Below are 13643 nucleotides of genomic sequence, written 5' to 3' on the forward strand. Positions count from 1 at the left end.
GTCGTTCTTAGATTTTTCTAAAATAGCAGACCTACAAGCTCGTAGCGCGCCACTCGGTGGCGCACTATGAGCTTGTAGATCTGGTCTTTTTCAATAGCTAAAGCATAACATAATGCTAACACCAGAAGGGGTTCACGCCCAAAATGGTGCTCAACTGTGACACCTCATCGACCGGTGCAGGGCGGTGAGGTGGACGGCACCGAAGCCACGGCATCACTGAGAGGACAACACGGTGATGATGCAGCTGCGTGGGGTAATTGCAGGGTGACATTCTATAGCGCCAAGAAATAAATGTTCCCTCCCTGATGATGACTGATGAAGAGCTGCCCAGATGCCGGCTTAACATACTCAAGAGACACTACTGACAAATGTCTCTGAGGACCACATCAACCCCTTCCCAGTATGACTTAAGAAGAGCAATATGGCCATCATTGTGAATATCGTTGGGTTATGTCAGGCATAAACCTTGTATCTCCATTTTTCATTTTTTAAATGTTTTTAATATCCTATTTTACACTTTTGACAGTATCATGCAAAAGTAGAAAAACATTGCTGATCCCAAACTTCGCAACGCTCGACACACGTTGACCCTTTGGGGCCACTCGGTGGCGTCTCCCGTGGCTCAAGTTCGGTAGAGACACCCATGGGGAGGATTTCAGTGTCATGCAGTACAGTATGTATGGATTTTTGGCTTTTCTAGTCACACGACTATGTACGGAATTGCAATTCCGTACATATTTACGCATTTCTGTGAGATCGGTTTGAGTCAATACTGTAGTTGACTAGACTGTCCACCTATGCTTTCTATGGCATAGGCAGCTCCCGGCAGGGAGAATCTAGACGCAGCTGCACGACAGAGAGAGACAGGAGTGACAGAGAGAGCGACAGAGAGAGAGAGAGAGGAGTGTGTGTGTGTGTGTGTGTGTGTGTGTGTGTGTGTGTGTGTGTGTGTGTGTGTGTGTGTGTGTGTGTGTGTGTGTGTGTGTGTGTGTGTACGTGTGTGCGACTGTGCGTCAATTTAACAAAGGTGCAGACGATCAGAAATCAGCAGAGTGATCAACGTTTGCGCTACTCTATGCCGTATTGAAGTGGACTCACAAAAATCATCTGGGTTTCCGAGGCTAATAGTTGATATGAAAAGGTTTGAGAACCAGCGACTGAACTAAACGTTGCCTTACCTGTGTGGGGAAACGCAGCAGAGACTCCGACACGCGCTGCAGCAGGGGCAGGCCGTCCACCACCCCTCCTCCTCTCCCTCCGTCTCCGTTCACCAGCACGGCTCCCCCGCCTCCTCCTCCTCCCCCCTCCTCGCCTCCCCCTCCCCCACCCTCGGACTCCGAGGAGGGGGAGATGCGTCCCGACGAGGCGTCCCCGCTCAGCATCATCTCCCTGACGCACGGCGGGTTGAGGTCCACGTGGAAGTCGGCGGAGATCTTGCAGCTCTTGGAGACGTCGAACAGCGCCAGGCTGATGAAGAACGGCTCCACCTGCGGAGAGAGAGACGCATGTGAGAGGGCCGGACGACGCTGGATCAAGGGTTTATGTCCTGAGGCGTTCCAACTCGTTTTATGCCTAAAACTATACATTATTAAAAGTCCCAGATGGCCTATAGGACGACTTTGAATGAGTCATTAGTGTTACAGTATAATGCAACGAGCGTAGTTTTTCTCAGCTCAGATTGAGGTGATCGTACAGAACATCCATGTTTTAATGTTTTAGGAGCTCAATGAAAACTCCCTGCGACCTCGCAGTACTATATTTATTGGCGCTTCTGACGAAAGCGAAAGTATCTCCCGGCTGCCCCGGAAATGATTGATCTGGTTCACAAAATCAGCTGGTGCACGGCTTACAGCTGAAGAGCTCTATGGTGGCACTCTGTGTGTGTGTGTGTGTGTGTGTGTGTGTGTGTGTGTGTGTGTGTGCGTGCCTGCGTGTGTGCTGGCAGACGTGTGCATTTTGCAGGCCGAGCACATGCGTCTCTCTGCACTCATGGCTACTGTAAGTGTTTTGCTGCTCTGACTGATGTATGAGCCTCACCTCGGCGCCTTCCAGGAAACATTAAGGAAGGGAGGAGGGAGGAGAGATCTCCAGAGACAGACATCAGCACGTCACATGTCAGCAGGTCTTCCTCTCCCTCCTGTGCCTCTCTCGCTCCGGGAAGCGTGAGATTCAGCCCGAGTGAGGGTTTATAGCGCAGGCAGGCAGGGGAGGTGGTGTCCTTGAGCAAAACACAGAGACCCTAAATGTTCCCCAGCAGGCAACGGTGAGGACCTGGACAAACTAGTGTGTCCATATTGAGGCCCAGATCAAGTCTAACCAAGACTAGTCAGATCTGGCCCAGAATAGCACCTGATTATCAACCAAGACACATTCTGTCCACTAAGACGGACGTCCCTGGATGAATCAGCGAGAGTCCGATCAACGAGGCCAGATCAACTGAAGTCATATCATAATAATTAACTAGTCAGATCTGGAATAAGCTACATTATTGTGAACTGGTGAAGGACGTCCTGGAAATTACGTAAAGATCATCCCCGTATATGGGCTGTGATCTGGCCTAGTCCTGGACGTCACCAGAAGACGTCAGTCATCATGACGTAATTTGGCTTGCTGGGTCCTGATGAGCAGCAGGTGTGTTGCCTCCTCCATTGGTGTGTGAATGTGTACCACCACGTGTATGAACGAGTAACATGTAATCATGTCCCACCGTTGCGGTGTGGGTGGGTGAATAGGTGAACGTGATCAACGCATTTTAAAGCACATTTTTTGAGGGTTTTGGAAAGACTAGAAAAAGCGCCATACAAACGCGGTCCATTTACCACTTGCAATCGCTGTTGTAATTCATCGTGACGGAGGAAGCACTTAGAACCGCCCTGCTCACAAACCGCTAACCTCATCTCACACACTCTGTACTCCATCCAGCTTATACTCCATCCATCAGAGCCCCCATCTGCGTAGGTTTAAGTCCTTGTTTATGCGAGGAGTTTGGGACCTGATTGTTTCCATCCAAGCTACCAGAAAGGAGTGTTTTATGCATGCGTGCGTGCGTGCGTGTGTGTGCACGTGCATATGAGTGTGTGTTGTATGATGATGTTTATCACTGGCCGGTAGTGTTTATGAAACGTAGGAAGCAAAATCAAGATCAATCAAGGGCCAAATGATATCCCACTGATGCAGTTCCTAGTGATTCTAACGACTGAAGCCAAACGGAACTACATTTAACAGTTGTTGTCCCACAAAAAACAAGTAAAGGACAATCAAGGAATGGTTTTCAAACATTGGTGGGGGGGTTCCCCAGGTGGTCCCCAGTTAATGATGGAGAATTGGTAACCAAATGGACCCTTACAGATCTTTAATGCTTGAGAGCGTAAAATGAAACCAAATGGACCCGTCTCAAGAGTTACATTAAACATCTGCATTGCTCAATTTACTGTACAAGAAGTCTACACAATTAGAGAATGTAGAAGAATTGTTATTTTGATGAACGTTTGCCTGCAGTCATCTCTCCTATGGTACTGTACCACCACATCAATAAAACATGGACAACTTATCCAACAACAACACTATATTCATCGTTTTGGGTCCGAGAGGCTAAATCTCATCAAATGGTGGTTCCGTGGCTCAGATGGCAAAATACATAATGGGCCTTGATATGAAAAGGGTTGAAAACCCACTGTGTTATTATGGTAATGCAGAGTTGAGGACACTATTATACTTAAGATTTGTGTCTTTTCTATCAGAGCATAACATAAAGAAAGACATGCACAGATGCACAGAAACACGGTCTGTGGCACCAGGACCTCATCTCGGTGTGTGGGCCTGAGGCCTGAGGGCAGAGCGACCATTTGTTTGGTTATAACCACCATGGCACTGGAGCTGGAGCTGCTAGCTAGACAGACCCACATGAATTATGAAGGCAGATTATCTGGGCCAGCACTGTAAGAGGGGGGGGGGGGGGGGGGATGTTGTGTGGTGTAAATAAGGGAAACTGACTGTGTGCTGCCTGTCGAATCAATCACACCCATTCTTTGCCTGCATGGGACCGAATCCCGGTGGGACCTTTTTATTGTGTGCGATGTCATCACTAGGGATGGAGCTGGCTCATTTTTATTGATAACGAGCACCTTATCGATCAGGCTGGTTCTTAACGAGCCCACTATCGAGCATGTTCTGTTATTTTGTGAAAAGACGGGAGACAATACATTCTGGACATTCTTGTGCCAGCATGGGTGATTACATTTATTTCTTGATCACCTCTTGTCTTGATTGTTTAAACATGCCATCATGGGCCGCTATGCTCGATAACAGGCTTGATAAGCCCAAAGCTTATTGATAACGGGTACTCAATAAGCCTGTTATCGGATTTTTTGGGAGGCGGCCTTTTTCCCGACAGCATTCTAGCCGACGGGGCAACGGTCCGCTCCGCAGCGGGGGGAAATTCGCTGCGATGCGGAAAAGCGATGGTCCGACATGCGCTGCTCCCGTGCTTGCGGTTAGGGTTAGGTTAGGATTGAGGTTTCGGATCAATATGCTGTCGGAAAAAAGACCTGCACCCGGATTTTTTCGGGTATCGGTTATCAAGCTCCATTCACACTGTTTGTGTAGTGCGGCAACCTAAAAATGCAACCTGAAAATGGGGGATTTTGATTAGATTCAGAGATATTAATTAATAGAAGGAAATGAGGTGAGGTTGACATACGTTTGTGAGCACGCCGTCTCCCTTCTCGCTGACACAGCCCTGCAGGCTAAAGGTCAGATCGTGGCAGCTGACCACGATGCGACGCCCGAAGCGCTCCTCGAACGGCTTCACGTCCGGCTCGATGCCCGAGAAGTCCAGCCTCTGGGGGGGGAGGTGGAGGGGAGGGGAGGGGGTTAATACATGAGACAGAACAAAGACAAAGAGTGAGAAATCAATAAAGGTCGGAGGGAAAGAGGGATGGGGGGGGGAGTTGTGATTGGAGATGAGAGGAGAGACTGAACAGCACAGAGAGGAGGGAGGGAAGACGGTACTGGGGGGGGGGGGGGGGGGACTCAAATATTTGAAGTCGATACTTGAAATAAATCAAAGATTGAGGGCTTCTATACCTGTGTGTCAGGATCCAGGGAGAAAAGCTTTTGTCTTCCTTCGTTCCTGTTGATCTTATTGAGCTGGTCTGTCTCCCTGGCGTACTGCAGGGGGGAGAGATGGAGACAAGACACGGACAGAGGAAGAGAGACAAGACAGGCGAGATGGAGAAAGAGGAAGAAAGAGAATGGGAGAGAGAGAGATCAATGAGAGACACTCACAGTCTGAACCCCTACAGCACCCCATTCTGTGGAAAAAGGCGCTTTTGGTCAAAGAGGATAATAATTGTGCACAGGACTGGCCCAGAGCAAACATGCACAGAGGCAGTACCAAAGCACAGAGGTCTTTGTTGTTGCTTGTTGCGTGCAGGTGTGCGTGTGCGTGCGTGCGTGCATGGCTGCATGCATATGTGCGTGCGTGCGTGCATATGTGCGTGCGCGCGTGTGAGGCTGTAGACTAGAGCTCTCTCAGGCTTTGAGAACCGTCTGTAACACAGACAGACAAACAGACCTGCTCTTTTTCCATAGCTCTGCAGAACAGAATCCACAGTAAAAAATACCACCAAATAAACGTAGTAGATGCAAGGATCATGACATGCGGTTTAGTGCGCGAAATGTTCATAATTCAAGCGCACGTTCAGAACATAACAGATGGTACACATCTCTGCACAGCATGAAAGCTCATTCAGCCTAGTGAAATTATCGATGCCAGGTTCAATAAAGGTTGACTGTTTTTACCGCTTTTGAGCGAATGAATGAAATTCCTCATGCCTTATTATTGCCTACATAAATCACGTACTGTAGTAAACTGTACTGGGGAGGCAGATCTTTGAAAAGGTGACGTGCCATGAGCAACTATGCTATAACCCATTTAGGCCTGACGTCTTATAAATCATGACAGTTTTCTATTTTCCAAAAATGACTGAAAAAAAAGAAGAAGAATTCAGTACCTTGGTGAGTTCAGGATGCAGGCCTCTCCCCAAACTCTCCAACAGGCTCTCCCCTTTTCCCTGGCTGATAGTGTCCTCATCTGATTGGACAAGAGAGGTGTCAGTCACACAGTGGCATGTGGCACTATAACAGAACAAAACCATACTTTAATAATAACCACTGGTACAAAGTACTTCATTTTTAGTACTCGCCGATACCGAGTACCGATTTCTGTTGAGTAACCACTTATATTACCCCCTTTTTCTCATAGATGTAAATGGATCTCCGATCTACACTTGTGAGTTGTCATTAATGCTTGTACATGTAGATCAGCTGTTTTTGGCGATTTGCTGCAGTGTTAGAGGTCAGACTTGCTCCCGTTGCATTCGTTCAGCCTATAGAGTCAATTGGATGTTTTGGTACTCGGGTCAAAGTATCGGCGCCGGTTCCCGAGTACGAGTACTTGAGGGGTGGTATCGGCCCGAGTAACCTGTCGGTATCAGAACAACTCTAACTGGTACAACATGACATGAAATATCTCAGTAATAACCAACTGGTACATGACATGAAATATCTCAGTAATAACCAACTGGTACATGACATGAAATATATCCCTCTGAGAGAAAAAACAACAACGACGAAGCTTCTGCAAGCTCAGCCCTAATGAAGGAACTGCTCCGAGTATAAGGTTCAATTAAAAGGCTGTGGCAGGGACTGTTTTCTGCCGTCAGCAGAAAAACAAAAAATGTACGTGTCTCCCAGCCAGGTTGGCAAAGGCTGCCTGCAGGGTGATATCTTATACAGCAATGGAAGGCATTTCCCTTCCTATATTATTTGGCCCAAATCACAAAGCATGTTCTGCTGACTCCCTTTGGCATCGCGCTGCACGGGGGAACGGAGGAGGTCTGGCCAAGTTCACTCCTGTCTGTTTAACCCATTCTGACCGGGCACCCATTTTGGTGTCAGCATCGTGTTATGCTTTAGCTATTGAAAAATAGCAGATCTACAAGCTCATATCGCGCCACCGAGTGGCGTGATACGAGCTTGTAGGTCTGCTATTTTTGAAAAATTCGAAGAACGACTGACATTTTTAGAATCTGATCTCAGGTCAGAATGGGTTAATCAGACCAGTTTGTGTCCCGTGGAAACCTCGTATGAATCTGATCTCAGGTCAGAATGGGTTAAGGAAGACCTTCCATGCTCCCGTCACCAGCTCCACGGTTCCAGCTCCTTGGAGTGAGAGCAAAGAGGCTCCTTCGGTTTCAGTGGAATTATCCTGCGGAAGGCCTGTTATTACAGACCTGCTGATTTCTACATGGCCCGGCTAAAGCAGTGGTTCTCAAACTGTAGCCAAATCCACATTTTATTAGCCTGCGGACCCCCATTTGAAAATATATGCCAAGGACCCAATAAGAGATGATTTTGATGACTCTAGCATTGACTTAGCCCCAGTTTGACATGCGTTAGGCAGGCTAGTGAGGCTACGGACCCCCATTTAATGACATTTATATCTCTGCGACCCCAATTAAAAATGTGAAATCAACATTAATCTAATTACAGACCCAGTTACAGACCCACAAAAGTCCATTTGGTTCCTAACTATCATTTAGCTGGGGACCCCCTGGAACTCCCTCAAGGACCCCTGGGGGTCCCCGGAAGCCACTTTGAGAACCACTGGGCTAAAGCACATACGTACAGTACAAACGGCCTCAATATCACTGGCATTCTTCCCACAACTGGTAACACTAAGGACGGGGGATGTTGTTTTGAATTCCTTCCTATAAAGCCCTTCAAAACTGTAACTGTGATTAAGGGCTCTGTCTGTATATAAACTTGACTAGACAAACACCACATACATTCTGTTTTTTATTGTCTACCGAATACCGTGGAAGTGTGTGTTGCTCTAATAATGACATTGACGACAAGACATTCCTCTGTTTATAGTTAGCTGTACTAGAGTGGTGCCTGTTGGGCACTGGCCTACTTGGAACGATGCAAGTTGGAAATGCATTCCCCACCCAGTTATTACTTGCGCAAGCAGAGCGTGCAAGTAATGTTTTTCGTCAGGTGCTACGATGAGTATGTCCCGTAGCAGCACGTCCCGTAGCAGCATATGACGTGATGAATATATGTACCAATAATTGGTTGTCGATGGTGACGTAATGATATGTTTCAGTGTCGGGTGGATTAAAGGTAATGCCCCTATGTAATAGTAGGTATACATGTATGTAATCTGAACACCACTGCCATATCAAGCACAAGTAATTATTACGTCATACGCTGCCACGGGACATATGCATCAAAGGACCGGAGTAACCACAGTATTCCACTAATCAACTATTGGGAGCCAGTTGTACCAGTTATACCCTGGTACAGGGTATAATTATACCCAAGATTATACCCAAGATTGTTGACTTTAAGAATGGAAATTACCGCTGTGAGAAATGTAGAAGAGAATTTCCTGAGTTCGAATATAGACTCAATATAGCAGACTTTCGTGGGGAGAAATTGGTGTCATGCTCCCAGGAAATAGTTGAAGTTCGTAGCGGTCGACAGTACTGGCCTACTTGTGTGCAACACGCAAGTAGGCACTCGACAGAGTGCAGTTCTAGTTATGTCTATGCCCATATATGGAGTTCTGTCATAACATCATTGTGATGTCAGAACAGGCCAGTAATATAGGGGTGCAGTGCCGACACCGGGCACTGCGCTCCCTGTGGTGGTGTGGAACCCGTGTGTACAATTTGAAGTCAGTGGGGCAAACGGTTCTCGATTTACGTGGATTAAAGGCGTACGTACAGACGTACACACAGAGACGTGGCGCATTTATAGATCAGATGTCACAGAACAGGGCTTGCAAAGATGGGTTTACTCACTTCTTGATGTCATTAACTAAATTGACTTCAGGAACTCAATTTGGGTATCCATTTGGGCAATTAAGTCATGAACCGCCATTACAACTGATTATGTCTCATAGGGAATTATATGAATTTAATTAAGTTTAAATGCCATAGTTGTACATAAGCAATACATTCATAGTGGTTGGTCACATTGAAACATATTGTTAGACTAGTCACAAACATGTCAAGCGAATTCTCTCCCCAGACCCCACTTTGAATACCGCTATCTTAGAGCAGTGGTTCCCAAAGTGGGGTCCGGGGACCGATAGGGGTCCTTGAGGGAGTTCCAGGGGGTCCCCAGATAAATGATAGTTAGGAACCAAAGGGACCCTTATGGGTCTGTAACTCTGAGAGTGTACAAATGGAACCAAAAATTATTATGATTTTACAATATAAATTGGGGTCCCAGAGACAGACATGCCATTAAATGTGGGTCCGTAAACTAATGCATGTAAATCTGGGGGTCCTTGAAATGAAAATGGTTGAGAATCACTACTAGAGCCGTGAAAATCATCTCTTTTGGGGGTCCTTGGCATATATTTTCTAATGGGGGTCCGCGGGCTAATGAGTGTCAACTTGGGGGTCCTTGACATGAAAAAGTATGAGAACCATTGTCTTAGGGAATCTGCAGCCGTGGCGAGGGCAGTGCGGTCACTGTAAACCTGGACGGCGTTAGTGAAAGAGCTCAAAGGTCATGCAGAAACATGCTACATGATCTAAGGTCAAATGGACCGTGACCACATAGTAACTGTTAAATAAGCATGTCATCGGGAGACTTCCTAATACTTCATGATTACATGGTGTATGTTTGTGTGTGTGTGTGTGCGCGTGTGCGTGCATGCGTGCGCGCGCGTGTGCGTGTGACTAAGAACTTCGTTTCCTCTGCCAAAGTATTGTGCTGTCTCTGCTACATACCCAGTCTCACACAAACACGGTGAAGTAGCACGGAATTGCAATTCTGTACATTGCAACCCCAAAATCTGTACATATGACACTGAAATCCTCCCCATAGACAATGACGGAGGGACGCCGTCTCTACCCAACTTGTGCCACAGGAGACACCGCCGAGCGGCCCAAAAAGGGCCGCGACGTATGCGAGTTGCCGTGTCGAGCGTTGCGAAGTCGTACCGTATATGCGTGTGCGAGGTGCATGGAGAACTCACCCAGGACACAGTCCAGCGAGTCCCCTCCGTTCCTCCTGTCCTGGCCGGCCTCCGAGCTGCTCTGCAGGGCTTGTTTCAGGGTGAGCACCCACTCCTCCATCTCCGCCTCGCTGTCCGCGGCCAGGAAGTGGCTGTAGCGCTCCTGCATCTTCAGCTCAAAGCCGTTGCGGCGCATCTTCGGGGCCTGAGGAGGAGGAGGAGAGGGACATACGTTTGGTGTGGGGTTTTTACGTCTGGCAGGCAGGCACTAGGGTTGTCCCGATCACCTTGTTTTGCTCCCGATAATTTGATTATCAGAGTATCTGCCGATACCGATGTTTATATTTTTATAGAACTCTTATCTTATGCCAAATCACAATAGTACCTTATCCAAAATCGCAGACTATCCAGTCTATAATAAGACTATCAAGTTGATATAAATCAAATTGTGACAATTATTAGCATTTTATTATTATTATTATTATTTGACAATTCCTTCCACATGTGTGATATAAAAGCAATGAGCTGTCCCATTCAAGGGAAAAGTTAATCTAAGAAATGTGGACTAAAAAGGCACCCGTGGGAGACTGTCAATGTGACTATGTTCCAGCCCAAATGAAGTGGAGCTCATAATCACTCCCTCTACTCTGGTCCAAAAACGACTCAGTTGTTCTGCATATACAGATGGATTTATTGTGAAGCACTTGAAGCACACAAACCAACGTCGAACTGGCAAACAACATAAAAATACACAGATGCTTAGAATAACATTGCATAACATAATACAGCACATAATCATGAATGAAATAAAGAAAATACAGTCCAAAATAACATGCAATTGCAAACAGTATGCAATATACCTTACTGGCTGCTGTACAAGCATAAGGGAATGAGAAGATCACTAGTGCCCATGCCATGGCCATGAACACGGCGACACATGAACTTGAACTTCTGCGTCACGCTGTCAAATGACAGGTGTGCAACCATGTCTCCCGTCTACCTGACACCAGACGGCCATATAAAGGGTTCCGCATTAGCCAAACAATGACACTTCCGGCCCAACATTAAATAAGCATAAAATAACTTAAATGAAATACAAAACAAATAATTAGGAATAATTGCAGCAGTTATACTCTGATCTGAAACACAGAGAACATTCAGACCAATTGACAATAAATGCTTCCTCAGTGCCTCACCTTGCAACAGGGAACAGTTTCCCTTCTAAACAGGAGGCTACTTGGTCAGTTCCAACTTTTGGCTGAAGTACATTACATGTTACTGTACATTAAACTAAGCTAACCTGCAACAACCCTGGGAAAACAACCCCCTCGTGCAGTGGAGAAAACATGATTCAGAAACTGCTACTAAACAATCTTAGAATGCTCAGAGTCCTTGAGATCAAACATCAGCCTTTAACAGAAAAAAGGTCCAATGCTAGTGTGCTACATGTAGAACCTCTGGTTTTGCAACGCATGCACGCAATCTCTCATGCACGCACAAACACACACACACGAAAGTTAATAAGGGAAATTACTCAATTCTGCCAGGGCAATTCATCCGCTGTGTGCATTAATTTCTGTGAGAGCTTCCTTGCAGCCTCGCCAGTAACTATCAGCTCAGACAAAGTGCTACTCAGTGCCAACTAGAGTATAAACTACAGCAGGCCAACAACTATACTATGACTGCTATAATCTGACTGTTTTTTTTACTGCCCAGAACGCAACAAATCGATCCAATCAACTCCCTCCTAGAAGCTTCAATTCTGGGTCGTGGCAGACTCAGCATCAGTACGGAATCCATTGTGGTTTTCATGAGGCATGCTATAAGAACTGACCAGCTGGCGTGGGCTGCACCAACATGACTTCCATTTAACCCATTTAGACCTGAGGACGATTCTACGATTCTATTCTTCTAAATCCTGAATTATTTCTGAAAAAACCCCATGTTTCTATGTCAGACCCCAAAAATATTTTGGTGTTAGGGTCGATTCATACTCCTATTTTACCGCTGTTTCGGCGCTGTAGTGCCGAAATGATTTCGGCTCGTCAGAAATTTTCAGTAGCACCGAAGAGCCGACTTTAGGACGGTACCCGCCCCCCCGAACCTAAAATGACGTCACATTGTAGGCTCTACAGAGCCGAACCGACTTTTATTCGGCTCTAAAATAGGAGTATGAATCGGCCCTTAATTTGAGTTAAAAACGTTCACTGTGAAAGGATATATATTCAAAGCGCCACATTTTCACGATTTTTCAAATGTAGCAGATCTACAAGCTCGTAGCACAGCACCGAGTGCCGTGCTACGAGCTTGTAGATCTGCTATTTTTCAATAGCTAACGTATAACATAATGCTTTAAAACACCAAAAGGGGTTCCCGCCCCAGAATGAGTTAACAAGGAATGGAAACAAGTAAACACCTTTTTATCATGAGCCCAATTCAGAGGCAGCAACATTTTGCCGTTCATAATTTTAGCGTTTTGTTTCTGATTCCGGTGAATCCATTTCTTTGTACTGTGTAACCTCGTTGTGTAAAACAGATTTCATTATGTTCGGGCGTTGAGTAACACAGCTCATTGCTTCAGCCACCATCTCTTTACAGCAGTGGCTTTCAACCAGTGGTCCGGGGACCACCGGTGGTCCTTGAGGCGGTTCCACGTGGTCTCCAGCTAAATGATGGAGAGATAGTAACCAAATGGACCCTTCTAGATCTTGAGATCGTAAAATGAACCGTCACCCGCATGGGTCCACATGGGTCCATTACAAGAAGTCTAGACAATTAGAGAATGTAGAAGAATTGTTAATTTGACGTTTGCCTAAAGAAAGGAATTGTAGACTAAATCTTATCCAACGACAACAAAATATTCATAGGGCTATATCTTGCGCCAACCCCTTAACCCTTATCCCTAAACAAATTTTCAATTTTTTACTATTTTATAAAACCTTTAAAAAAAGTTCAAATAGCCGATCTAAAAGCTCACAATGTCTCGATGTAGATCGGCTAGTTCAACTATTTTAAAATGTTTTTTTTTAAATGGCAAATACGTTTAGGGATAAGGGATAAGGGTGGCGCAAGATGGAGCCCTACAGTCTTTGTTCTGAGAGGCTAAATGTAATGGTGGTCCGTAGCTCAAATGCTGAAAAAATAATGGACCTTGAAATGAAACTGGTTGAAAACCACTGCATTACAGTACATCCTGTGTGAGGTCTCGGGATCATTTTTTATTTTAGCAACGATTATTATCACTTCCTCATGGATTCAGCAGGCAGAGTCACGACAACACAGGGTTGTTTATGCATATTACACACGGATATTACCAAGAATATATTCATCACAATGTGTCCAAAAGTCAATTAAATATAGATGCAAGCAAAATGAAATCTCACGACTAAAAGCTTTTGTTAGGCCAAGTCCTAATCTGTGATTTATGAAACTGTGTGCAAGGAACCCCCCCGCTTTAACCTCCCATAACACCAGTAGGGTTTTATAGAAGATGCTTCTGAACAGTGTTTTCTATTGCTAGTTCCAACCACAAATACTAACTTATGTTCTAATTTTCAAATTTTTTATCTTAAAAAAATAATAACAGAACATTTTTGGTGCGCAAGAT

The 13643-nt window shown here is 45.7% G+C and overlaps 1 protein-coding gene across 2 annotated transcripts in view; it reads right to left on the reverse strand.

Moving 5' to 3' along the window:
* dock11 (dedicator of cytokinesis 11) overlaps window positions 1–13643 on the reverse strand; it is a 100009-nt gene that overhangs the window by 67630 nt on the left and 18736 nt on the right. For both annotated transcript variants that reach the window (XM_080791800.1, XM_080791799.1), the window contains exons 8-12: window positions 10058–10241; window positions 6015–6094; window positions 5086–5169; window positions 4700–4840; window positions 1179–1487 (exon numbers count right to left, since the gene is read on the reverse strand). In XM_080791800.1, coding sequence (XP_080647926.1) covers window positions 1179–1487; window positions 4700–4840; window positions 5086–5169; window positions 6015–6094; window positions 10058–10241 — 798 coding nt within the window. The remainder of the gene's footprint in view (window positions 1–1178; window positions 1488–4699; window positions 4841–5085; window positions 5170–6014; window positions 6095–10057; window positions 10242–13643) is intronic.

This window comes from Protomyctophum bolini (assembly GCF_963924005.1).
Source record: "Protomyctophum bolini genome assembly, chromosome: 20".
Classification (NCBI taxonomy): Eukaryota; Metazoa; Chordata; class Actinopteri; order Myctophiformes; family Myctophidae; genus Protomyctophum; species Protomyctophum bolini.